Raw genomic sequence first — 27548 nt, 5'->3', positions numbered from 1 at the left:
CAAAAACCTTTTTCGTGCAACCAAAGAAGGAAGATTTAAGAATATTTTTGGTGATGCTTGGCACGGTAAGGAGTTCAATCCATAAGTTCATTTTTCTATCACACACACATGCGGAAAGGCCAAAGGAAGTAGTTGAAGGTTTTGATTTGTAAAAACCAAAGTTGTTGTTGTGATTTTGTAAAAAGCACCATGGAAGTGGTTGAGCGATAGGTTTGGCCATTAAAGGATGAACCATGCTCAAAACCAAGATTTGAGTATAGTTTACTTTTAGGATTTTTCTTCAAAACCGAATCTTTGATGGCTAAATAAGAAAGAAGTAACCCCTTGGATGTTTAAGGAGTGTTCGGCCACAACTAGGATTTCATGAGGAATTTTATTTAGCCACCATTTAAGGAGGCACAATCTTGAGTGCCGTGCACTTTTTGGCCATTAGGGTTTGTTTGAATGAAGCCACATTTGTTACACACACACACACACACACACACACACACACACACACTCAGCCACTAGGGTTTCACACAAGGATGAGGAGGATTGATACTATTCAGCCTTAGGGTCTCTCGTGTCATGTGTTTATGTGTTCATGAGAATCACGAGAAGGGCATAGAATAAGAGAGAAGTCATGGATAGATAAAAAGGGGTTTTGTAGCCGATTAGGATTAGGAAGTCTAAACCCTTGATGCACGAATCACATGCTTGGTTTTAGTATTTTGATTTTAAGAGCTAATGTTTTATACATACACTTTCACCTTGCTTATTTGTTGAATACATTGGAAGCTTTGTAAGTTAGCCTTGAACTTACTCTTGGAGAATATATTTATATCTTTGTATAAACTTTACATTTATATTATTTGTTTGGATTAATTAATTGTCTACTCTCAAATGCCAATGATTGGATATGCCATGTTGAAGCATAATGTGTTTTTGTCCATGTATATGTATCCGAATGTTCAAGTTATTTCAATCTATTCATATGGTACATTCTTTGCATATTAAGTAAAAATACATGACAAGGTTACATGAAAAGTTGCATAGTTTCATCATAAGTTACATGTCATATGTTTTTTGGTTGTGCATTAAAAGAAAGATTTTTTTTCATGACTTTAACGCTAGGACGAGGGAATATCCTAATGGAACTCTCTTGTCTACTATGCAATGCTTAAATTAGAATATTAACCCCTGGGTTGACAAAGTATAGTCAATGGACTTCGGGTGAGTTCTTTTTAAAAGATTTTGAAGTGAAATAGCTGCACCTATCACTAGTGGTTGCAACATATTGTAAATACGGTGAGTGTGAATTGCAAATTGCTTGAGCGCTTCTTTATATGGACGTAGTCACACTCGGTCAAAAGGCTGGTAATGTGATGCGATAATTAGCAAGGAGTCCACGATTTATAGAGGCAGCTGTGAGGCGTCCATACATTGTTATATGGAATAAGTGTATAAGTGATTAAAAGAAAATTGTTATATTGTTACTTTGTTAGAGCACTAGTAGTGGGCTCAACAAAGTATGGCCAAAAATTGACTAAGAAATTCACTTTTACAAATTTAGCTAGCTACTTTCCAATAACACTAAATAACAGACTAAACAAATCTATCACTATTTTATTAAAATATTGATTGTAACATTTTCAATTATTTTAATTCTAATTGTAATTTGAATATTTATTCGTTAAAAATATCCCTAGTGACTTAGTGAGTAAGGCTTGAACTATAATTTAATTCTGACATGTACAATCTAAGACAATCTAGTAAGATGTTTCAAGCATAATGTTAAGAGTTGAAAAAGTTGTGCCTACGAATTAATCATACACAGAGCACATGAAATGAATAAGCGAAAAGTACAAAGTATACCTTAGAGAAATTAAATTGTGGTGTATTCGAATTGAAACCCAAAACGAAACTTGATTCCTGGCTTTCCCTTCCTTGTGAATTCCAAGAAATAGATGCAAACAAGCACAAAGCCTTGCTGAATATAAAGATTGACTCAATCACATTCTAAAATTCAGCCTGGAGAAAAGGACACGACGATGACAATAAAAGGATGAAAATCGAGCAGAATACTTTTCTAAGCCCAACCTAGGACCTTCAAACAATGCCTTCTAACCACTAGGCGTGTTAGCCTGGCATTTGAGTCAACATAGGGGCAAAATTTGAGCTAGAAGATGCTTACCAGAATGGGATTTTGGCGTGGGATCTAAGACAACGACGTGGGATTTTAACTCCTAGTTAAACAAAACACTTGCACTTCAATTGATTTTACCTCTATAGAAGAAAATCTCATAAGTGGAACACATGAAGAAGATGAAATGGACCGATTTTACCTTTATGTTTACTTATGGAAATCGATCTCTCGGGTTTCCCAACGATTTTTGATGTGGCGTTGATGGCTTGTGATCGCAATTTTACTTTTGAAAAACATGAAATCATGCTTTTGGAGTTGAGAAATAAATGAAACCGTGCTTCAAGTGAGCACGAAACGAGTAGACATGAAAATGGTATTTTTTATGCAAAATAATATTTTGGTCAGTTGGGTGCTCAATAAATTTGACTAGTGGATTTCAACAAAGCTAAAATTACTATAGCTTTATTGAGTACATTGCAGTCATTTTTTATACTTCCTAGTCAAATGTTGGCTAAATTTTAATTTTGTTGAGCCTACTACTAGTGCTATTACATGCTTACATGATTAATGCTTTTGAAAAATGAATCCAGGTAGGGCAAAAAGATGTGTCTTGAAAAAATTTCACGTACATGCTTATGCATTCATCTTCATTGTTTACCTTATATATGCATATGTTATCTTTGTGTATGTTTTTAGTTTAACTTACTGAGATTTTTTTTTTTGAAATCTCATTGTGTTAGTTTTCACTACAATTCCCTCTGAAATGGTAGAAGTTATGACAGAACCCGATGATAGCTATGAGGAAGCGTAAGAGCGATGAGCCCTCAGTAGTTACGGAGCCCAAAAGAGTCTCGAAAGAACCAAAGACCCTTCACTTGTGGAGAGGCTAGAGTTTGCCAAAAAGTTCATCTGTGAAGTTTTAGAGCTTTTTGAGGGTCTCTAGAAGATTTTGGACAAGAAGGATTCCTAGATGATAGTATCGTTATTGTGATAAAGACAATGTTATGATGATTACTTGGAAGGGTCAAGGTTTTAAGACCCTATTTTGCATGAATGATTCAAACAATTAATTTTGAGATTAATAGAATTTTGTTTTAGTACCATATTAAATTGCTCAAAATTTTACTAGTTTTGAATTATTTCGTTGCAATTATTGCATATTACTCAAAACATGCTAAGTGCATTGTATACTAATTGTCATGAATGAGTATATGACCTTGTGTTACATGTCCCGAAACTTCAGTCTTTGTTAAAATCCCAAGTGGGGTATGGGGGCATCACAAGCTGTATTATCATTCGCCTACTTTTTCTAGCTCCAAGACTAGTATAACTTCCTTGGTTATTTTTGACATTGTCACCACCACAACATCGCTCGGGATGTTGTCCACTAGGTCTCCCTCATCTGTCAATCCTTTTTGTGTTGTTCTCATCCCACAGTTCATCGGCTTCAACAATGATTTCACAGTCTTGGAGCAAGAAAGTGAATCGGGTATTTTTGACCCGCCAACGTTGGGTTGTAGGTCCTGAAGCCATATGCGCTGGCTTCTTGTCTTTTATGCCCCTATGATTCGAGGCGCACAACTCCTAACTCCCAAGCGCAACCCACAATCCATTAGCCCATTATGTTCAAATTCTAGGCCCAGCCCTATACCATGGTTTACCCTTTTGAATAAAATTGTTGATTGTCTCCCTTAACTCTACTATCTCCTTTTTTAGGCTATCTAAGATCATTTGCTCTGCACCGTGGCCATTGCACAGACTGCCCCCTCTCTTGTTGCATAAGTTTTATAGGTTGGAGATGTATTAGAACACAATGTTCAACATATCTCTTCAGCTGTAACATCGTGCCATTTTCAAATGTTCAGATTGCACTTCAAGCTCTTAGATGTCTTCCCATCTCTTCTTGGTGCTTTCTCCAGTTTGCAATGGACCCTTCTAATGGTTGAATCAGCACATAGACTCAAGATGGCCTCCGCGTACGTCTTGACTAAGCCTTTTTCTGAGTCTTTCTGTTGGATGGTTCAATTTTCCCACGCTGTCATGTACCTCACGAATTTTGGATAGACAACCTAAACTCTGTCGTGATTTTGTGGGATAAGGACATTTGTCTTATGGTTTTGTTTCTTAGCTCACAGAACTACATAAACTTTCACAGCTCATATAGGATTGCCCCGGCTCACAAAGTCACAATCTAATCCATACTACCTAAATTGTGAATGTGTAACTATGGGTAGTGAAAGAGGCTCACATTGAGGATTGAGATTGGTATTCTAATTTTATGCGGTGACACTTAAAGTCTCATTTGGAACTTATATTATTTCAAAATTCTGTGAATAATAGTAAAATAATTTGAGTTAAGATGTTCGATTGGAATTTACAAAATGAGAGAGAAAAAGTTAAAAAAATATTAACTTTGAATATAATTTTTTAATATACTTTTTATTTTGAAGTTTGAAAAAATTGCATTAATTTTTGTGTTTAAATAATGAATAGCTAATTATTAGATGAAAGAGTTAAAATTTTGAAATTGAAAAGTGTTTTTTTAGAGATGTTTCATAATAAAATTGTGAGAAATTTCAAGAATTTATCATCTCATTTCTGTGTTCAAATGTCCGAGTTGAAATTGAGATTTTGTGTTGTATGGTGTGGAATTAGAATTGAGTTCCAATTTTGAAACCCTAATCCCACGTAGGGTTCTAGATTAGAGTTTGAAGTTCTAGGCCAATCCTAATCTTTTTTAAAATCTCAACTTATCCAATTTCATGTTTAAAAATAGTCACCTTGCCCAAGCAGCAGCATGGTAGGGGAGCTAGCTAACCCCTTAACCCCTCACTCTTGTTAATTGAAGTTCAACAAGTCTTCTTCATTAAAAACCTATTTCTTTTGCCATTCCGTCTGCAATCACAAGGAAGTGGCCATTTTTTAATAACGTGGGACTTGATATCAGGCTTGTGTCTGTAATTTTAGATACAGCCACACTCATTTAAAAAAAAAAAAAAACAAATGAGATCTATCATTAAAAAATAATTTTTTTTATGTAAATATCAGATTTACCTAATTTTTTCCAAAGAGAATGCTCAGAACTTATACACTTTTATACTATAAATATTATTTCTCAATAATATATAGAATTAAGACTCTTAATTTTCTTGTTCATAAACGTTAAACAAAAACCGAGGCCCAATCATAAGTTGCCATGTGTCAGCTTTAATTTCTCAAACAACCTGAACTTGAAAAGAAATAGAAAATATATATATATATATATTTAATAATAAACAACAAATTCTTATTATTAAAAAAAAAACTAAAAAAAAAAATGCAGAAGAAGAAGAATAAAGAGCCAGGGCTATCGTTGATGGACGAAAAAATTAACAAGGAATCCATCCCATTTCTAAATAAATCAAATCGCAGAGTACTAAACAACCCCACAAATGAAAGAATTCGTTTGAATTAAGTCATGTGCACATTAAATCGGAAGAGACCTGAGAGATGACTAAACAAAAATCTTACATTTTACTTGAATCGAACAAGAAGAATCATTTTCATAGATCACACAAAACCCACACAATCTCAGATTAAGATCTTTTGCAGCCACTCCCACTCCCCTAAAGACTTCTTCCTACTACTGTAAATGACTCACCTGGCCGGGGGGTAAAACTGTAAGAGGAGAGAGAGTATATACACCTAGCATGCTGTAAATTGCAAACTTGAATCCCTATTCCAGAGCCTATTGTATCAAATATGAAGCTGATTTTTTTTCTTTCTTCTTGGAAGCATCGACCATGTATCTAACAACAGATTCTCAGATAACCATCTTCAGTTCCAACAAGAAACAGCCGCGAGAAGGGAAGAATACTTATACTCGATAACATCGATAAGTTTTTTGTTCCATTATCCGCCAAGTAGAGTTTCTGAGGCATGATCCGAAGATGCCCATCCTGCCGCATGACAATCACAAACATCCATTACAACTATATGGAAAGCCTATACCTGAAGAACCGATTCTAAGATGGATAATATTACTACAAAAATGCCATCCTTTCAATAAAAGGAGGGCGAGTAGTTGTTACCTAATAGTTTCTATTAGATCCAGTCTAAGGGAGTGCACTTTAAAACCAGGTTAGGATCCTCTAAAAGCCTAAACACTTTCCATTAAAATCTATAGCTTATGCACAATACATATGTTCTTTATATTTACAAGTAAAATGCAACTTTATTTAAAACTGATTAAATCTACGCCAGAACACCACCCAAAAGAACTGTAATATGGAATCATTATCCCCCCCCCCCCCCCGGCAGGGGGCGGTTGAGAATTTACAAGCATATAAGATTCTAACTTAAAACATGATAAAATCGAAAATGTTGTAATTAAAGCAATATTTGTAAGAAATTGTTAGTTGATAAAAAAAAATAAAATAAAATAAATAAAAAAAACATATTTCAATATCGTGTCATAGCAAATTAGCAATAGAGAGCCCACTAGCCTATTGCACACCTGACATGTAAGCATTTTAACCAAGAATATGCTGCTATTTACGTACCTCATCAGCAGATTTAGATAAAGATGTAAGACCAATCCTATTCCTGGAGATCGTTATAACATCTTGGCCCCACAAAGAGAAGCTGGACACCCCATCTGTGTGACCTTTGAAAATAGTAGCCTGAGGTGGCCAATTTCTGCAAGGAAAAATCAGAGAGGTGATTTGGTGAAAAAGAGCTAAAGAATGCCATTTGTTTCAATAGATGTTACTTTTTGTCTCTTATAAAATCAAGGCATAATCTTACAGCCAGTGTTAGAAAAATATCTAAAATGCTGAATAAGGAATAAAAGAACAAAAGTACAGCCCTTCATCTTCACCTCTCCGAGAGCTTGTGCAAGCTCTGGAACATCTATGTAAATTATGTAACGAGAACAAGATGGGCACTAGAGTATGTACTCACACAACCATTGAAGATGAGGGAGGTTTGCTTTGCACAACTACGCATGTCTACGTGCATGCCTAAGTGGGTTAAAAAGTCCCACATTTGGTGGGAGTCGACTTTGGAATAAGTTTATGCACTAATGAAGCATCTTCACCTAATAGCTTAAGCTTTTGGGTTGGATGCTCCTATATATGACACTAGAGCTGATGGCCCCCTGATGGAAGAGATTGGTAGGAACATTCATGCATGAATGGTGTAGTTGATTAAGTAAAAGAATCCGTATCCGTTATTAGTAATAAAAACAAGTAATTGACAGAAGAAAAACTTCAAAAAGTAAATTATAGAACCAACCATTATCAAACAGATAAGTTTTGCACTTACCTTCTTAAGTCCCAGATTCGTAAAGTCCTGTCATGAGAGCTTGAAATGAGCAAATGGTCCTCTGGTGCAGCCAACTGGATGCAATAATGTTTTTGATAAGTACATTGGCAGATTGCAGAAGTAATTGGATGTAATAATGTCAATGAAACTCGAATTCTAAATAACATGGGTTTTTTTTTTTTTTGGCAAATTAAGCATACCTTTGTCACATATCCGTCATGAGCTCGCCATGAGGTAATAACATTTCCACTCCTCAAGTCAAATAACCGACAATGACCAGTACTTAGACCGGCAGCAATCCAAGACGGTGAAGCACGAGTTCCACAAGCTTGTGTGGTGTCAGACCCACAGGAGCATAATGCAGAAATAAGAGAAGGGAAACCAGATTCAACAGAATCACCCCTCCACAGATGAAGCATTTGACCCCGGGAAATATCAATGAACCTGTATGGTATAAGAAAAGATCAAAGCCTGAACTGCTTTGGAACATTTTCTCACCTTAAGGTTGAAACACAATCTGCTTCTAAACATATCTATTCACCTGAGAGAACCATTTCCAGTGCCGGCTGCAAGCATTTCAATAGATTCTAATTGATGCATACAAGTATACAAGCTCCCATCAAAGGCACTAGTCAATATCCCACTTGATAGTGTATTGGAATTAAGCATATTGGCCTGTTCAACATTAATCTTTGAAACAGGAGACAAAGGGCTTGCAAGATGTGTGAAATCCACCGAGGGTTCAGCAAATACTGATATTAGTTTCCCAGTTCGGCTATTCCAAACATGTATAGTTCCATCACTTGATGCAACTCTTCCACTAGACGACAAGACACAGACGTCGTTAACAACCTAAAATATGTAAAGCAATCAGAGACACAACCACAATATATAGCTGTGAAATGCATATATAAAACATTTCCTTCAAAGCACAAAATTTTCTTGAAATATACCTCGTCATGACCATAATAGCCAGACACACAATTAATTCTCGTCAGGTCCCATTTCTGAATAGTTCCCCTGAATCCTGGGCCAATTCCTGCAGTGAAGACCGTACATTCATCTTGGCAAACAGCTAGAGATCTTAATGCCCCCTGATGTGCACGGACCGAGTATATAACAGATGCTCTGATCTTCCATGGAAGTTCATCTTTTAGACCCCCTACACGCCCAAGAAAATCAGGCCCATCCCAGCAAGAAGCTGGGCTAGGGAACCAAAACCATGGCTCGAGCTTCACAAGGTTTGATGTTGATGCATCAATTTCAACTGGATTCTTACGTACTTCATTAATCCATCTCTGTGGAATCAAGTTTTTGGCACCTCTAACTCCTTGCGATTGTGGAATTGACCATCCAACCCCATTAAGTAACAGCTTAGCAGGATTGTATTCTGATGTCAAGCCTTTGCTGAACAGAGGTCTCTTAAGGATTACACTTTCCAAGCCACTTCTAGACAACTCTCCTGTATATTCCCACTGAATCATAACACGTTCAGAAATATGAAGTAAAAGAATTTGTGTGTGAGACAAAACCTCACACGAACAAACTCATATCAACAACAAACTTTGAATCTTAAAAAAAATTGCATGTACGGCACAAATATTCATGAACAAACTCTTGTCTTGATACTGCCCTCAGAATCATGAAGCTTCCATACCTTCCAATTACGAGACCGTAGAAGATATTGCTCAAGAAGCAACCATGTTGCACAACCCTGTCGAAGTTTCTCTATACCAAGAAGAGATGCAAAAGAAGGATACAGAATCAACCTGCAAATGTGCAAGAAAACTCTCTACATACTCATAGGATGATAAGAGACAGGAATTTTGATTGAAATTGAAATTTCATTGCGAACAAAGTTTTTAATAGGGGCGTGTGAAATGTGATCAGCACTCACGCTAGGTCCATACGGCTTTCGATTTGAGCCTCCCCATCAATTTTGGGTTTATAGACCTTCGAGCTTCTTCTCACAAGAGGAGCAGGCCCTTCACTAATTTCACGTGAGAAAGCAAGCTCATCAAATAGCTCTTTAAGCTGAGGCAGAACATGCAATGCCGTCAAATCTGGTCCAATCCGCTGACAAACAGCCATGAGAGTCGTAGCAGCAACCTGGCCAAAAAGAAGGAATACTGCATTGTTGGACACCTTCGAACTAATTAATAGGCTAGTGAGATTCAAAAAATGGAAAAGAGGATTGATTATAATGAAATTCCAAAATCAATCCATTATAAGCTACAACATAAGTAAGGGAAGTCTCAATGATCGATTGAATTAAGTTCTAAAGACAAGTCGAAATTAATTTTTTTCTACCTAAAAACCCATTAAGACAACAATAGCCAAGCATTAAAGGGAGCAATATGGGTGCAACACCCTGAAGATCTGATTAGAAATGCAAGGAAAATCTCAGATGATCTTTTCAACCCATGAAATTGCACACCTACTCTTTGGATGCACAGAAAAAGCAAATGCCTTATTGCTTTATTGGTCTTCATATGCAGTTCATCTTTAGTTGGAAGAGTCACAAATCTGACATCCATCTAGTATGTGTTATAACAGCATAAAACATCTACATGCACAAACATCAACTTTTTTTTATTTTTTATTTTTTATTTTTATAGGCATGTGCATGTTTGTTGTTCTGTATAACATCCTACAGAAGAACTGGGGCAGAAATGAAACTGATCTGGTCACAATAATCAATCAATTTGTTCTTCCTGATTTTGATGCAAGTATTACAAGGGTAACTCCATGTTATATAGGACAAGCAACAATATAAGGTCCTGTAAACCTACTAAAGCATGTGTGACTGGACACAAAGCAAACAAATAGATAAATTTGAAGCACCTGAAGCACTGCAAATTCCAAACTCTTCTGCATAAGAATCATAACATGAAGGCAACTCCGATCCTGCAAAATCACAAGAGAGGTGCAAATGTTTGCTCTTAAGTCTTCACACATTGCCCAAACGGCTGACGATAAAACAAAAATAGAATAAAATCACATACATCAATTAGCTCCTTTACGACCATCTCCCTTGACATGTATAAAACCAGGCCATCTAATGTCATAAGACAATCAATAAGAGCTAAAGCACTCCAGCTCTGGACAGGCTCAGGCTTCTTCACATATGAGACTTCAATGCAGGTATGAATAACATGTTTAAGCAATGGTAGCAGCTGTTTGACAATAAAAACCTCGCCTAAAAGGCCACCTGAAAAATAAAAATATAAAAGTTGCTTAAAGGCTGAACATGCCGATTCTAGAAAAAGACAACATAACCATGACCCAAGAACCAAGAATACCAATTCTAACCAGGACATCAACTCCATCAGCACAGAGGCCTTTCCCAAAGCATTGAATCAGAGGCAAGATTGTCTGGTTCAACAACTTGAAATTAGTATGCTACAACAGCAATGAAATATGTAACAGTGTTTGGTGTTTGTGTTTCTACAGGCGTGTGCTACATCTCTACTAAATAAAAATGGGCAGATTGATACAGATCAGCAAACTTGAATTCTTTTTTTTCACACAACTATTTTAACCTGATGAATTGTAACGGGTACTCCAAGCTCTTCACTAGAACCAATCAGCAGCACGGAAGCAGCAGCCGCTGAACGCTTATGAGGAGCAACATGCAAGTTTGATATGACCAAAGGATGTATAGTTTCAAGATATGCTTGTTTACCAACTCGATTCCATATCTCTCGCACAAATGAATCTTGGAGAATTGATACCTTCAGATGAGAATAACCTGTAGTCTGAAATTAATATCTCAATGAGTTGGAAGTCAAAAAAAGAAAGACTATAAAGTAAACAAATTTTTAAAAAGAAAAGTTTGTAACTAGCCTGTAAAATCTTTTGAATAGCAGGCAAGACCAATGCCTTCACTGCTTTTGAATTCAAGCATTTTATGAATTCTTTCAGCAATATATAAGCCCATTCAGCTTCAGCATCCGACAAAGGAGTCAATACTATCGGTAAGCAGTATGGAGCACACATTTCAGCTGCTAATGTTCCCATTTTTTTTAGGGCTCCTTGCTTTGCAAAACTCGCAGCATAATGAAGACGGGAGACATCTTTAGCAAGAAGTTGAAGTGGAGAAAGAAACAAGTATGATGACTTAATGGTTGCAGGAAAATAAGGTGAATCTAAAAGACTTTTAGCAGATGGCCTCCTGATGAATAGGAAAGAGAATTCAACCTCAGTTACATTCAAAGAGCAAAGCCACAAACACAAAGAAATATAAGAATACCCCCACCCCCAGCCAAAAGAAAGCAGAAAAAAACAAGAGTTAAAACACATTCTAGAAACATAATCAGCTTATGCTTACTATCCATGAAACAACATATAGTATTATATGTACTTATAAAGAACTTTCAGTATTATGCAGATTACCTGTGTACTTGATTGGATTGCACCTTTAATGCTCTTTGATGAAATTTTTATTACTTATCAGGGAAAAGAAAAACAACTATATTTTAGGTAGAAAAAACAAAATCAATACCTCATCCAGTCCTTCTGAATGCATGCTTCAACAACTACTTTAGTGTGAGGAGGAAGTTCCTGCATCAATTCAGGTAATATGCCACTCTCCAAGTACATAGCCAGTGAAGTTGAATCAAAAAGTGGCTTCCTCAAAAACAGTTCTGCCAAAACACAACCTACAGAGAATATGTCTTTTGCAGCATCTTCAGAAAAAATACTCATACAAGATGACCTCTGCCTCCAGAGTAAGAAATCTTGATATCCCATGGAACCTTCACCCTCAACTTCAATATGCTCAAGAAGATAATTCACATCAATACCAAAAGGCACTCCATTGTTTCTGACAATGTCAGAGAGCATAGACATACTTCCCTTGGAACTCTCACCTGGTGGCTCCTCTGCAGGAGAGACATCCTTCCCAGAATATTCTTGGTGGAAGCCATAAGGAGCACCCAAATGCCTGGCATGTTCAGCAAAAGCAGACGCTTCTTCCAGTTCTTGTAAGTAAGCAGTTTCAAAGAGGAGAGATTCCTCACTCTCCAATTCATTTGATCGGCATTGATGCATAGTCAAGCCATTGGCACCATCACATGTTCTCCTGGCAGTATCTTGACGCATAGGGTGTGGTCGAGTAAAGAGCTGTCGGCGTCCCACTGACCTTGGCTTTGTGGGATCTGAAGAAGACAGCATAACATTTTTGGCAGCAATGGCTGCCTGACCTGACATTTTGTACCCAAAGGTGATATCAATCCAATGATGGATTTGGCGTGAGACCCGGTCACTTTCTAAAGCATCACGATGTAACTTAATGAACTCTTGAGGACTACCTGCCCATGAAGGTACTGACAAATCAGTCATACCAGCATGAAGAGAACTAAAAATTTGAGGATCACAAAAAAACTCTGGAATGCATTCATCAGGGGTCCATTGGTAGAGTCTTTGCATAGTAGAAGGATACTCGTTGGGTTCATATACTGAACGAACAGCTGTACGTAGAACACTCAAAGGTAGCCTCCTTGCTTTGTAACTGCACACAGCCAATTCAGAAAGGCATTCATCTGATACATGGTGGGGGATTTCAGATGTTGAATAGGTGAAATCCAACTGCTCATCCCCTTTTGCCAACCGCCATTTGCTCCTACTTAAATCCCTCCACCCTGCATCACAATTCTCGTCAGGTTTTGTGCTAAAATCTATCACCCATGGCATCACCGTATGAAAGGTATGGTCACCCCATATTCTCCCAGCTAATCTATTTAAGATGAGCAGGTAATCAAAATTACTCATCTCTCCCCTCCACCACCGTTTAAAATCAGAATGCCAGTCTATAGACGATGAAAGCTTCAAATCAGCATAAAGACATTGAGATGGACAACCCTCTATGCAGCAACCTATCTTTGCAGGGGTAGCATCAGTGTGCCCATTATGTCTTGTACTACAATTGAATCCTAACCATGGCTTATCACAAACCCGCAGCCAAGACCAGCACGAATCAGTCAACATTATACTGGATGGGCATATATAACCATGGGCAACCCCTAAACCATGAATGTAAGCCAGGGCAGAGAGTATCTGATATATTAAGAACTTTATATGCCACTCAGACTTTAAAGCATTTGGACTATAGTGGAGAATGTTTTCCAAGGTGTAAGGTGCTCTTGGAAGCACCAAATTAGTATAGCCAGATGTCTTGAGAATTGCAAGAACAGGAGCTATATTTGGATGCCTCAGGGAACCAGGAAAGTTATTCTCCTGAAATGATGGTATCCCAAGTAAACCAAGAAAATTTATGCTGTCTCGCCCTGAAGCTTTCCCTTCAACCAAGAGACTAAGTGAACACAAAATGTGATCTTCCAGAGACCCAGACAGATAGTTGGCAACAACCTCTTCAAAAACAGAGTAGGAACAAATCCCAACTTGAGCAATAGAGGCCAACGCAGTGATTATCCTTGAGCAAGAGAACCTAGCAGAATGGTTACATGTAGAACTATCGGAAATTGTTTTATCACTCGGAGTTTCTGGTATGGCGACATCCGCTCGATCTTGACTAAAATTATCAATCCCACAATTACTATAACTTTCTTGAAGATTTTCTTCAATATATTCATTTCTGTAAAAGAAAACGAGGAAAAGAGTTTAAAATTTCGCATCCTTTACCTGATAGACTCCCTATGAACATACTCTATTTTTAGGTAAATAATCATTTTATGAAAAAGAGGAGTATGCCCTAGTATACATGAAGTATACAAGAGCTACTGCTAACAAATATATATAAATATATATATATTATTAAACCAAGTAATTAGGCAAAACCCACGTACACAGGGAGTATACAAAAGAAAACACCTAATTACAAGCTAGGAAATTACAAATTAAAACCAAAGTCCAAAAGATAAAAAAAAAAAAAAATAAAGTAAAAGTGGATAAAACATTCACAAATGCAGATTTTCAAGCACACAGCAACTACAGGAATCTTTTATTCCATTGAGATCGAAGTTCGTTGAATCTGTCCAAGTATTTATTTCTAACTAAACCATACACATAAAGGCACATTGGAATAGAAATCCAAACTCTAGCACTCTAAGAGCGGCTATATTTACCTTGTCAAACATGATGGGAAAATGTGATTTTATAATTTATATTATATTCTTAACAATCCCCTCACGTGTGGGCCATAACCCCCCTCAATGAGTTGGCCCAACACGTGGAATAGTTAATTAAATGGAGTAGAGTGTAGAGTCAGAGTTCGAACTCAGGACCTTTACTCTGATACCATGTGAAATCACCATTTATCTCATAAGCTTAAGTTGATGGGAAGCTTAAGCCGATGGAAAGAGGTAGATTTAATTATTTGTATCATATTATTAATACTCCCCCTCACGTGTGGGCCAGACTTCCCTTCAATGGGTAGTCCAACACGTGAAATATTTAATTAAATGTGATAAAATGTAGAGTCAGGATTCGAATTCGGGACCTTTGCTCTGATACCATGTGAAATCACGACTTGTCTAAAAAATTTAAACCAATGGAAATAGGTAAATTTAATTATTTTTATTATATTCTTAACATACTATAGCTAATGATTTTAAATATACCATCTACGAACATATTTATTTCCATTTTTTCAAAAGTTTCTCCGTCTTTCCCTTAGCCAATTGTTCTAGCGTACAGAATTACATAAAGAATTTAAAAGAAAAATGTTATTAGTTTAAATAACATAATGAAGGCCAAACAAGGAAGTTAAACTCAAATTGGGAAAGAAATATGAATGAATGAATGAAATTTGGAATTGGTATGTAGAATATAGGATGAGAAAGTCTTACACGTATTTGGTCATGCAATTACGGTAATGAGTTGGAATATAAACCAAGATAAACTGATTAGCTGAGCCGTCACCATTTGGATTAGACATCTGCACCACCACAACACCAAATTCCATTAGACAGAGAGCCATTTGACACGCGCACACACACACGTAAACAGGTAGAGAGGAACCTGAACAACGACAGAAGAGCCGAGAGGGAGAGCGGAGTGGGAGTCAGAGAATCCATAGGAGAAAACGAGCCGGTCAGAGAAATCTGACTCGATTCGGCGCTGGAGACACTCGAAGCACATCTCTGCTTCCATTGTCTTTCTTCTCCCGAAGAGACACGATCATTCAATCTCCCTCCATTTTTTCTTCTATCTCTGTGACCCAAGGGGAATGGTAGAGAGTCTGGAAAAGAACTATCAGTCTCTGGAACGCCTTTGATCGATAGGTGGAAGGAAGCGCGGAGTCAGGAACAAGCCCGATATAGTTTCTTTGCCGTCACGATAGGAAACATGCTTCGGGCTTCGGGTGTGATATTGGGCCTTCATACCTAGAAGGCCCCAAAAAGAAGTGGATTTGATTGTTGATGGTACTGGATCTAAACAGAAGTTCTGGCCCAATTTGTGGGAATTGACAGGATTTGGATCGAGTTGCGTGATCTTTAAGGCCGACAAGATTCAGATTCATTTTGAGTGTGATGTTGGGCCTAAGAAATTGGGAAGGTTCGTAAAGTCCAAATTACTATTGGATTGCAGTGTTGGCCCAATTTATTTTGAACACTAGGACCCAATCATGGGCCGGGTCCAGCTGCAGGTCCTTTAAGGCAGATAAGGTTGGGTGTCATCGAATTAAGGAATTGTAGAATATACAAGTCAATTCAACAACTATTGACTTTTATCATATGAAATTGATACCATTAGGTATGATCCATGTCGATCCCATTTTGTATGGATAATGTGGAAATATTCATCAACTAGCAGGTGTTGTGCACTCTTTTTCTAAAAAGTAAATAACTATGAGATCCACATAAAAAAATTAAATTTTTAACAGTAGATTCTATACTTTTTCAAAAAGAATGTGCGGTATTTGCACAAACCATGATGGTATCTAGTATAGATCCATTTAGAACCCCACCAATGAATATTCTCTTTATATTGTTTTGCTCATTTAACTCAAATATTCAACATTATTAGCTATCAGTAATCATAATTATTAGCTATTAGTAATCATAATATGAATAATAGTTTGGATAACATTACTTATAGTATTATGGTGCGCTATTCTTTAAAATGCCGTTATTGTTATATAGAATGATGTCTGTTAATACATAAAAATAGCACAACAGGCTAGAATGAGAGAAAGAGTCATTCCCGGCCCGCTATAGCAATTGGGCCTCGATCGGTGTGGCTTGAAAACTCCAGTGGTGGTCCGATGCAGTTATACGATATCCGTATGTACAATCATGGTAGTGAATGGAAAACAAATACAAAGAAAATAAAAGAAATTAAGATACAGATTTATATAGTTTGGCACTTGGCCTACATCCACGGGTCATTTGGAGGACAAATATACTATAATATGAGTATTTTACAATCTTTGATAGTCTCTCATTTCTCATTGTGCAATGGAAGCCAGAAATCTCTTTGTTGGAAGAGATATTCTCACTAGAGCTCTGATTGTGAGATTGAAGGAATTATTGAAGAAGTCCCCCTAGAGTCATCTGGCCCTCCCCTTTTATCTCATACAGTTCATCTTTCTACATGCCCCTTAGTAGTGGTGAGGAGTGGTAGCCTTTTTCCTTGCATGTCTGGCCTCTTCTCTTTTCTCCACTCTCATTTTTCTTTTCTTTTCCGTCTCTTCCTTCCCTTCCCTTTGACATCTTATTTTCCCTTGTCTTCTCTTTGTCTCCTCTTTCTCTCTCCCTCTCTCCTTATGTTGTCTTCTAGTGGGAGCCCTTTGATGGGCTGGGCCTGAGATATTTTGTCACCTTCAATTGCCCGCCCTTCTTAAGGTCGATTTGCTTTAAAAGAAGGCCTTGATAATCTTTAAAATAAAATATGCGACAGAGATAGTTCTTTGAGATCCGTAAAGAAATAAATTCTGGGAGGTGCACTCAACTGCCTAAGGTGTGAGCGTGGAGTTCGGCTTTTGGTGGGAGATATACTCGACTGCGTAAGTTGCGAGCTTGGAGCTCTGCTTTGGTGGGAGATGGGCTCAACAGAGTAAGGTGAGAGCGTGGAGCTCAGATTTTTGCGGGGGATATACTTGAGTGCGTAAGGTGTGAGCGTGGAGCTTGGCTTTGGCGTGAGATGGGCTCGACCGTGTAAGGTGCGAGCTTGGAGCTTGACTTTGGCGGGAAATGGGCTCGACTGCAGTCAAGTGATTTGCCTGACCGTTGGTTGCCTGGGAAGTTAGCGGTCTCTGGCCTTTCCCTTCCATGAGTTCGTCAAGGGAGGTTGGGCAGTCGAGTGACTTGGCCCAACTGTTGACTCTCTGCAAGGAATGGGTAGGGTGGGGCGATCCTTGGCCTTTCTCGCTTGTGAGTTCATTTGTATAGACATTTTCCTTATAGGTTGCATGAGGTTATTTTTTTTTTCAATGACGTTGATGGGTGTCTCCCTTGATGTAAAACGTTGTTGGTGTTTTCGTTTCGTTGCTGATGTTTGCTGGTAGTAACCCGCACTAAGTGGTCAGAGAGTCTATTGACCATCTCGGTTCATCTTAGGCAGTTCCGAGCCCGTCGACTCGTTGCCGAAGGTAACCTGTGCTAGACGCTTTAGAGCTCGAAGGCTCGTTCTTGAAGGTAACCTTCTAGTGGCAGTTATGGCATGAGTGTAACACTCGGCTTTTGCTGGAGAATATGTTGTGTTGGTATTGCTGTCCAGGAGTGAGTTCAATGACTTGGCTTTGTTTGCACGAGGGTTGGCAAATCAAGATACTTGTGTCCGACTTCTGTATCATTGCGAGTCGAAGGACTCGGCTTGTCAGTACAAAGGTAGGCAAGTCAAGGGACTTGTTCCAACTAGTTGGGAAATCGAGGAACTTGAGTCCGACTCATACATGGCGGCAAGTCAAGGGACTTGACTTCATTAGAGAGAAGGTCAGCAAGTTAAGGAACTTGTGTCTGACTCGTACATCGTGGTGAGTTAAGGGACTCGCCTTTGTTGGCGTGAGAGTCGGTAAGTCAATGGACTTGTGTCCGACTTCTGCATCGCGACGAGTCAAGTGACTCAGCTTTGTTAGCGTAAGGGTTGGCAAGTTACCCGACTTCTGTATCATAGTGAGTCAAGGGACTTGACTTTTTTAGCGCGAGGGTTGGCAAGTCAAGGGACTTGTGCCCGACTTTTGCATCGCGGCGAGTCAAGGGATTTGACTTTGTTAGCACAAGGGTTGGCAAGTCAAGGGACTTATACTCGACTTCTGCATCATGGTGAGTCAAGAGACTCAGCTTTATTAACACAAGGTCGGCAAATCGAAGGACTTGTGTTTGACTTCTGCATTGTGACAAGTCAAGGTAATTGGTTTTATTAGCTATTGGGTCGGTACGTCAAGGGACTTGTGTCCGACTTCTGCATTACAACGAGTCAAGGGACTCGACTTTGTTGAAGAAAACGTTTTTCCGTGCTAAAAAATGATTGGTTTATACATAAATTTTAAATGAAATTTATAAGCTAACATGATTTAATGCAATCCATCAGATTGTAAAGTAGATTTGATATATCCTATTAAGTTATGCCATTGTATAATTTCCTTTTTGTAAAATTTATATGAAGACCTACCACTTTTATATCATATATGATAACTATTTAAATTATAAAATTAAAAATTACTAATTAAGTATGTATATGGGATGGCATAAAAAAGGTTTTATAAATTTGAATTTCTTAAAAATTATTTGGGAAAGTCATTTCACTTATAACGATGATTGCCTAAAAAATTTAACGGATAGTCTTAGGAACTCCTAATAACTAATTAAAAAACTTAACATGAAGGCGATTAACTATATATTTAGAATATATCTATCGATACAAATTGGAGATGGAGAGTTGCAATCATATTTTTTGGTGGTGTTTGGTTACCTGGCAGTATGAGAAATTAGATACCTTAATTTTTCAGTTTTTACATGCTGATTTGGAGATAAACGATGTGTTATGGGTTGTAATGGAGGCTAATGTTCTATTGTTCCTCTTGTACTCACTATTTTGTGGGGTATTTAGAAATATAGGAATCTTAGCATCTTTGAAAATTCAGATGATGTTCTTCAAGAGATATTCGATAATTGCATTGGGTATGTGGACAACTTTATTTTTATTCGGTTAACTCAATTCGTTGTTAACGAAGTACGAGATCTTTCTTGGAAGCCTCCACCTGAGGGTAAGTTTAAATTGAATTTTTGCGGGGCTCTAATTAGATCTTCTTCAACTGCTGGTATTGGAGATATTCTTCGGGATGTTAAGGGTGATATCATTATGGCAATGCGTAGGAAGGAAGTAGGTGTGTTTGAAGTAGATGATATTGAAGCATTGGCTGCTCTTCGGGAGTTACAATTGATATTTCGTTTGGGGATCTCTAGTTTGGTATTGGCACCCTTCTTTTATTATTAAAGCTTTAAAATCTAGAGAACCTAATATTTCCAAGCAAGGCCCCATAATTGTGGAAATTCAGCATCTACTTCAAAGCTTTGACGATTATGCGGTTTTTCATGTTGGTTGTCAAGGTAATGAAGCTGCCGACTTGCTTGCTTGTCATGCTCAGTTGGTCAAAAATATAGTTCAATGGTGACATTAATGTCCAGGCTTTATCATGGCTTGAGTATTGATGGATGCTGGATTGTAATTGAATATTGGATGTTGTATTTTGTTTGGACTCCTTTGTACTTGATTCATTTCATTTGAATGAATTCTCTCTCTTATAAAAAAAATATATTTTTATTTTTTTGTGTCACATGTTGTGTGCAAGAACTAGGGGTAATTGAGCCATATTTATTAGCGTCTAATTTTTGATAAAATAGTAATGGAATTATTATTATTTATAATTCAATTTGTGCAGTTATAGGATATGCAAGTCTCATGCAGACTCTTTGAAAAAAAAAATAACACCCACTTGAAAAAATATCACTTTTTTATATGATGAGTTATATATATATATATATATATATATATATATATATATTTTAAATAGATTGTATGAGACTTGTATGTCTTAGATTTATATCTAACATTACTCTTATTATTTTAAGTTCTATAACCAGCTATCAGGGTAAACAAATGAAAGTATAACCATACATCCATTGACATGCATGACGTATATAAAAACATTCCATGGCATCTTATATATTCATGCATGACATGATGTTAGATTTGGGACATGATGTTGCTGGCATTAACAAATGTGAAAAACCCCAAGGGCAAACTAAAACATGATGTGTTTCCATTCAAAAGAAATGATAGAACAAAAATAAAACACAAGCCATGTGATGGTAAAAAAAAATACCAAAAGCCAATTTATAGATTGAGGAAAAAATGGCCCCAAAATATCACAGTGGATAAGTTCAAGGGAAGAGATGAACTATTTTGACTAACATGGAAAGGTAACCACTTGTGTTTAGTAAGAGGACAAACATCACAATGTTCTGAATTATTATTGTAAATATAGGAAGCAATATGAGATAAAAGTCTCATGTGATAAAAGAATAGATGACCCAACCTTTTATGTCAAACAACAAAAGTACTATTACGTTAAGTATTGAAAACAAAAGCAATAGAAGGAGACACATCTCTAAAGCCAGAGGCTTGTTCTGATTGTTGTTGCAGCAAGTATAGTCCTTCTTTAGGTTTACCTTTCCCAATAGTCCTTCAATGGATGAGCACCTAAATGAAGCAAGCATCATGAAGAAAAATGAGACAACAAGAAGATGACCTAGTCAATTTGCTAACAGACAAAATATTGAAAGTAAAGAAAGGAATACATAGCACATTATTTAAGATGAGAGAAGTTGGCAGATAGATGGAACCTATATGAGTGACTAATGCAGAGACTCCATTAGGTAATTTGACAAAAGTGTTATGAATAGTCCGAGAAGAAGTGAATACAGATATTGAGTGGATCATGTTATTTGTTGCACCAGTATCTATTATCCAATCATTAGAAGAAAAATTGGGGAGGTTGATTTTCTTGATGGAGAAGATAAAATGTTTGGGAGAAAAAGTGGGAAGAGAATTATCTGACAGATGTTCAAAAGATGGAGAAAAAATTACATTTGCTATTTGTGGTGAAGAAGCATTTGATTCTGAATTAAGATGGATGGGAGTTGTTGACACTTCAACTGTGAGAGAGGTAAGTTAGGAGTAGAATCTGTGGAGGCAACTTGATTAGCAAAGGGTGAGGGAGTCGAGGATCTAGCTTCAGATTGATATCCAAGTGGATATCCATGAATTTTGAAGCACTTCTCAATTAGGTGCCCTGGAATTGCATAGTGAGAACATATAGGCCATTCTTTCCTAGCAAAATTCTTGTTTCCAGTGTAGGATTTTCCTGATGAGTTAGAGGACAAAGCAGCAGATTGTAGAATGGAGAGGAAATCATTTTCTTAATGGAGTCTCCACTCCTTTTCAGTGCGACTATGAATAATTTCACTAAATTAAGGGGTTTGATGGAACATGGCGCACCTTAGAGAATGGAGAGGTGATTACGCCCAAAGAATAACACGGTAGTTGTAGCACAGCTTTGGGGTGTCGATTCCACAGGGAGACAAATTAAAAGAATAGCAAGAGGAACAAAGAATCTAAAGAAAAATATTAAATAAGTAATAGAGAACAAAGATTAACTTTAAATGTAAATTAAAGTGAAGCAATGTGATTAATAGAAAAAGTACTCAAATTTGACGAACAGTAGAGCGTCGGAAATCCCTTGCACAAATCTGGTATTTTAATTATTCTTAATTCATTGGATAACTCAATTAGGAACTCAATTCTCGAAATTCCCAATCAGAAGGTATAGATTTATAAACCAGACTTAAATCAAATGTAACCCTTTGAAAAAGCATTCACCACTTTTAAAAAAACGTAAATTACTACTCCTATTGAGAAAATCCAATTACGACAATATACTCAAGGAACGATATTGCAACAAAAAACTAAATCAATATAGATAAATAACTGATCCAAACATAATCAAAGAACTAATCCATTCAATAGAAAAAGCATGACTGAATCCATAAACAGAATAAATTCTATGATTATTCGGAGAAGAAAATATCAACGATGAATTGAGAATGATAAAACAAAAGAGTTTTAGCAATTGAAGATCAAATACATGAATTAAAAATAAATTAGAAATACCATCTAATGTGCACGTTCATCCCTAACCCTACTTGAGAATTTAGTTACCCATAAATATAATGGACAACAAAAATTTCCAGAGAAAACTGAAGCGAACGATGGCCATAGAAGTGATTTTCTCCTCTTTTCAGATCTGCCTCTTGTGCCTCTCTCCCCTCCATTTCGTGCTAATGATATACTTATATAGGGTAAGAAAGAAACCCTAATGTGCTCTTGATTTCCGCATAAAAAAATCGCTTAAATTTTAGGATTTATCTTGGCAGCCACGTACACCCTTTAGGAGTTCGAATTTGAAAATTCTTATTAGAAACAAAGTTATAGCCCTTTAAGATATATTTCTAATGCATAAAGAATCGCATCAATCCGATATGTGAGTAAAAAGATACAGTCAAAAGACTAAAAGTATGTCCAGACTGTCCCTAGCGAATTTCGGACTTGGACTTCTTGTGGTCTCATTTTGTGATTTTTTTTCTTTTTCTTTTCTTCCAAATTGCTCTCAAACCCCATGAATGTCCTCCTTTAAATTTTTCTGGACTTGACTTGCTCTTTATAAACTCTGAAATTAGACATAAAAAAACTGTTTAGGAGTATCCCAACGTAAATAGAAATTCAATTTAAGAATACACATTAATTCCTATGATTTCTATTCACATTTTAGCATTTTAGTCCAATAATAGGGTATATAGAGTGCACTTTCGCACACTCATCACACCCCCCAACTTACTCATTGCTAGTCCCTATCAATTTTCATGTCAAAACAACGAAAGAGACCAAAGAAAATCACACATAAAGGCCATCAAGTCACACTTTCCAGATTTACATATCAAAACAATCTAAGGAATCCAATAACCCATCAAGATCAATCCACCTATAGCAATCCACAGAGTGTGTGTGTGTTCTCCAAGCCATAACCATCCTACCACTAACCTTGACACATGCAACATCAAGAACATCTTAAGCAAAATGTTCAACTCCATAACTCACAGGTATAATAGTGTTTCATGTAAAGGCTCTCTCTATGGAGTTGACAATGAGTGTATACACACTCTCATGGAAAATTAGATAATTATGTACAAGCAACAAGCAAACATTGATCTTATGATAGGAACACTAACAAATGAGACTTCCATCAATCTTTCCAACAGCTTACTTAGGATCAGAATGATCAACACAAAAGGTTGTAATGTGGCTTGGTTTTGGGGTTATAAAAAAAAAGGATGAAAGGGATTCAAAAACTTCCAAGTACATACAAAGGAAATTTTATTAAATATCTCAATAGACCACACTTCTCACTTGATATACTCTCCAACTTTTCAGATTATCAAATAATAATGTTTTTCCTTCTTCTTCGTCTTTTTTTTTTCAACAATTACACATGCCACTTTTGTATTCTTTCCATCTCTACCAACTTCCTTTTTTTTTTTTTGGAGCTCACTCAATTGAACACTTTGCAACTTGTACTCTTCTCTTTTTTCTGTCGTCTTCTTCTTCTTCTTAATTGAAAATGATAAAATTAAAGAAAGAAAATACAAATTCCACACCTAGTATACACTTGGAAGTAAAAAGGGTAAGAAAATCTGTGTATAGGTTATACTCCAATGTGGAGAGGCATGAATGATATGGGCATATGAAAAGAAAAAGCTACAAGTGTTTATTGGCTCAAAGTTGGCTACTAGGGGTCTATGATGGAAAGGATAGCTTGAAAGGCTCAAACGTTAATCCTAAGTTGACTTTCGTCATATCCCAAGTATATCCACCATTGTACCGCAAACCATGTAATGATATTCTCAAAAGAAGTGTCCAATTCAACAGACCAATGAACGCTTATCACAATTTACTGCATTTGTATGCTCTCAATCCTCTCCAAACTCAAATGAATACTTAAGCAAAAGAGTTCTCTAGCTACATGTGTCAAACCACCATCTTTCCACAAAACTTGGATAAGTGCATTAAGGGTTCTGTGAATGCTTCAGTAAAAATGATTATGGTGGGTTTGGTGAATTCACGAAAATGGCTATGAATGAGAATGAGTACACATGTGAAAATGATGCACGTGTGATGCAAATCAAAAAAAAATTGACACATGAAAATATGCCACAGAGTTCCAACAAGCATTTTAAATACTGAATTTGCACCACCACCCCCCAACTTAAATGAAACATTGTCCTCAATGTTTAAGAATCAAAATTGAATAGGGAGTAACTGAAAATGGTAGAATACACCTGATGAGTGACGTGGGTAGCTCACTAAACACCAAAGATGGTAATCTGAAATGACGAAATGAAACTATCCTGCAATCAAAAACAAAGAAAACAACAGCAAACAAAAAAGAAAAGAAAGAAAATAAGAAAAAACAAAAACAAAGCAAAGCAAAACAAAATAAATGAAGAAACACATACCTTGGTGGTGTGGTCAAGGTTGATAGACTGGATCCACAAGTGGAATGTCTTCCATTTCCGGAACTTGCCTATCAATTAATATTTTAAGGCTTTGACCATTTACTTTAAAGATCCGACCATCTTTAGGATCTTTTATTTCTACCGCCCCATTTACAAAAACATTTTTCACTAGAAATGGGTCAGTCTACCTAAACCGAAGTTTTCTTTTGTGCTTATGAGATCCAAAATCATATAAGCATATTCGGTCATTAGGTTTAAACCTCTTTCTAAGAATATTTTTATCATGAAACGTTTTCATTTTAACCTTATAGAATTTAGACTTAGGCAAAGATTTCAATTTAACTCTTAGTGCTTTCATACTTACATGAATCTGTTTTCCACATTTTTTAGGCAACTCCTTAAATTTCTGTTGCCAAACCTGTGTGCCATAATCCTGAATTTCATCAAAAACAGCACAAATATCAATAACATCAGATGAATCACTAATAGATGTATTAAACTCAGAATTCACATGGGAATATTCAAGGGGATCAAAATCATGAGTTGTGTGAACTCCCTTGTCTATGAGTGCATCAATCATATACGTTTGGTGGCACTCGTCATCTGTTGGCTGCTTCTCAATATGGAAAATGTTGACCTCCATGGTCATGTTTCCAAAAGATAACTTCATCAACTCATTCCTGCAATTTATAAGTGCATTAGCCGTAGCAAGGAAATGTCTACCTAATATGAGAGGAACTTTAGAGTTAGACTCAACAACTGATTGAGTATCCAAAATTAAGAAATCAACAGGATAATAAAACTTGTCAATTTGGATCAAAATATCCTCAACTATCCTTCTCGGTTTCTTAATTGAACGATCAGCCAACTGAAGCACGACAGAAGTAGGCTTAATTTCACCCAAACCAAACTGCAAATAAATGGAATAAGGCATCAAATTAACACTAGCTCCTAGATCTAGCAAGGCTTGTCCAAACTCATGATTCTCAATATTACATGCAATGGTTGGACAACCAGGATCCTTGTACTTAGGAGGAATTCGCTGCTCAATTAGAGCACTAACTTGCTCTGTCAGAAATGATGTCTTCTTAACATGGTGCGTCCTCTTAACTGTACACAAATCTTTAAGAACTTTTGCATAAGTGGGGACTTGTTTAATAACATGCAAAAGAGGAAGGTTAATCTTTACCTGCCTGAGGTTCTCCAAGATTTCATTACTAGAATCCAAAGTTCGCATACCAGATTTTAAAGCTTGAGGAAATGGTACCTTAACTGGACTCTTGATTACCTCGGCATCCTTGGAGAAATCGGTGCTATCATTGCTTTGTTCCTCTTCAACATCCTCTTGCTTATCAGTTGTTGGGATGTGTAAGGATTTACCACTTCTTGTCATAATGACATTGACTTCTTTTAAATTTTTTTGTGTCATATGCTGACCTTGGGGTGCAGATTGAGCTTGAGAAGGAAACTTGCCACGCTCATTCACACTCAAGGAGCTCATTATCTTGGATATATGACTCTTTATCTTTTTGTTTTCTTCAACAACCTGCATAATCAAAGATTTAAACTTTTGATTAGTTTTACTCTGTGCCTCAATAAAAGCATGCAAAGTGTCTTTTAAAGGACTCATAGAAGATGAAGGTGCATGATATGGTGCAGGATATGATCTAGGGGGTTGTGCAGGCAGTTGGTTTTCAAACTTCCAGCTAAAATTGGGGTGATTACGCCACTCAGGATTGTATGTATCAGAGAAAGGTGCAACAGGTTTCATGTACATACCTAAGGCATTACATTGTTCCTCATACATCCCTCTCATCTCAGCAAATGTGAGACACTCTTGGGCAATGTGATCTACCCCACCACACACAAAATATCGTCCAAAAGACTCTGCATGATTAGCCACGTGTGTTGGCTTTAAGTCTTTATTCTTCAACACCTCTAGCTCCCTAGTGAGCATCTCAACCTTAGCCTTTAGGTTATCTTCTTCCCTGAGATGGTAAATTCCACCACCATTTAGGTTTCCTGCAGGTCGTGACCTATTTGTGCTCTCAGTAGCACTAGGTCCAGTCCAAGTGTGAGCTTTTTCAGCAAGCTCATTGAGGTATTCTATGGCCTCATCATGATCTTTATGTAAGAACTCACCATTACATATCATCTCTACAAATTGACGCTCTCTAGGTGTAAGTCCATCATAAAAATAGCTCACTAAGCGCCAATTCTCATACCCATGGTGAGGACACATACTCAATAACTCCTTAAATCTCTCCCAAGACTGATACAAAGTCTCACTGTCCTTTTGTACAAAAGTGGAGATTTGCCTTTTTAAAACATTGGTCTTATGTTGGGGAAAGTATTTATTAAAGAAGACCTGAGTCATCTCATTCCATGACCCAATAGATCGTGGTCTCAAAGAGTATAGCCAACTCTTAGCTCTATCCTTCAAAGAGAAAGGAAAGAACTTAAGTCTCACAATGTCATCAGTTGCATTTTGACTATGAAAAGTCGCAACTACTTCCTCAAACTCCCTAATGTGCATTTATGGATTTTCATTTTCCAAGCCATGAAAAGTAGGGAGTAACTGTATC

The 27548-nt window shown here is 36.9% G+C and overlaps 1 protein-coding gene and 1 non-coding gene across 2 annotated transcripts; one reads left to right on the top strand and one right to left on the bottom strand.

Annotated features, from left to right (window-relative positions):
- Positions 1 to 5493: 5493 nt before the first annotated feature.
- On the bottom strand, positions 5494 to 15690 carry LOC122300324 (protein GFS12). The gene is made up of 16 exons (XM_043110882.1): positions 15410 to 15690; positions 15238 to 15326; positions 11934 to 14024; positions 11276 to 11603; positions 10972 to 11187; positions 10732 to 10804; positions 10435 to 10640; positions 10274 to 10336; positions 9327 to 9538; positions 9087 to 9198; positions 8383 to 8904; positions 7971 to 8281; positions 7630 to 7873; positions 7430 to 7503; positions 6667 to 6802; positions 5494 to 6063 (listed from the first exon to the last, which is right to left on the bottom strand). Exons 1-16 carry the CDS (start codon positions 15539 to 15541, stop codon positions 5914 to 5916), a joined length of 4959 nt encoding a protein of 1652 aa, XP_042966816.1. The 5' UTR covers positions 15542 to 15690; the 3' UTR covers positions 5494 to 5913.
- Positions 15691 to 27185: 11495 nt separating this feature from the next.
- On the top strand, positions 27186 to 27293 carry LOC122302021. Its single transcript, XR_006240272.1, has one exon. It is a non-coding gene; the product is annotated as a small nucleolar RNA R71 (small nucleolar RNA).
- Positions 27294 to 27548: the final 255 nt, after the last annotated feature.

Source organism: Carya illinoinensis, chromosome 2 (assembly GCF_018687715.1).
Source record: "Carya illinoinensis cultivar Pawnee chromosome 2, C.illinoinensisPawnee_v1, whole genome shotgun sequence".
NCBI classification, from domain to species: domain Eukaryota; kingdom Viridiplantae; phylum Streptophyta; class Magnoliopsida; order Fagales; family Juglandaceae; genus Carya; species Carya illinoinensis.
Note: the sequence above shows the minus strand (reverse complement) of the source record. Positions and strands in the feature narration are given on the sequence as shown.

Excerpts from the sequence above, each read along its gene's own strand:
- LOC122300324 (XM_043110882.1), bottom strand. The coding sequence starts at position 15,541 with ATGGAAGCAGAGATGTGCTTCGAGTGTCTCCAGCGCCGAATCGAGTCA. Across the intron at positions 11,188-11,275 it reads CTATTCAAAAGATTTTACAG|ACTACAGGTTATTCTCATCT; the intron begins GCTAGTTACAAA and ends TATTAATTTCAG. Across the intron at positions 9,199-9,326 it reads GAAAGCCGTATGGACCTAGC|GTTGATTCTGTATCCTTCTT; the intron begins GTGAGTGCTGAT and ends GCACATTTGCAG.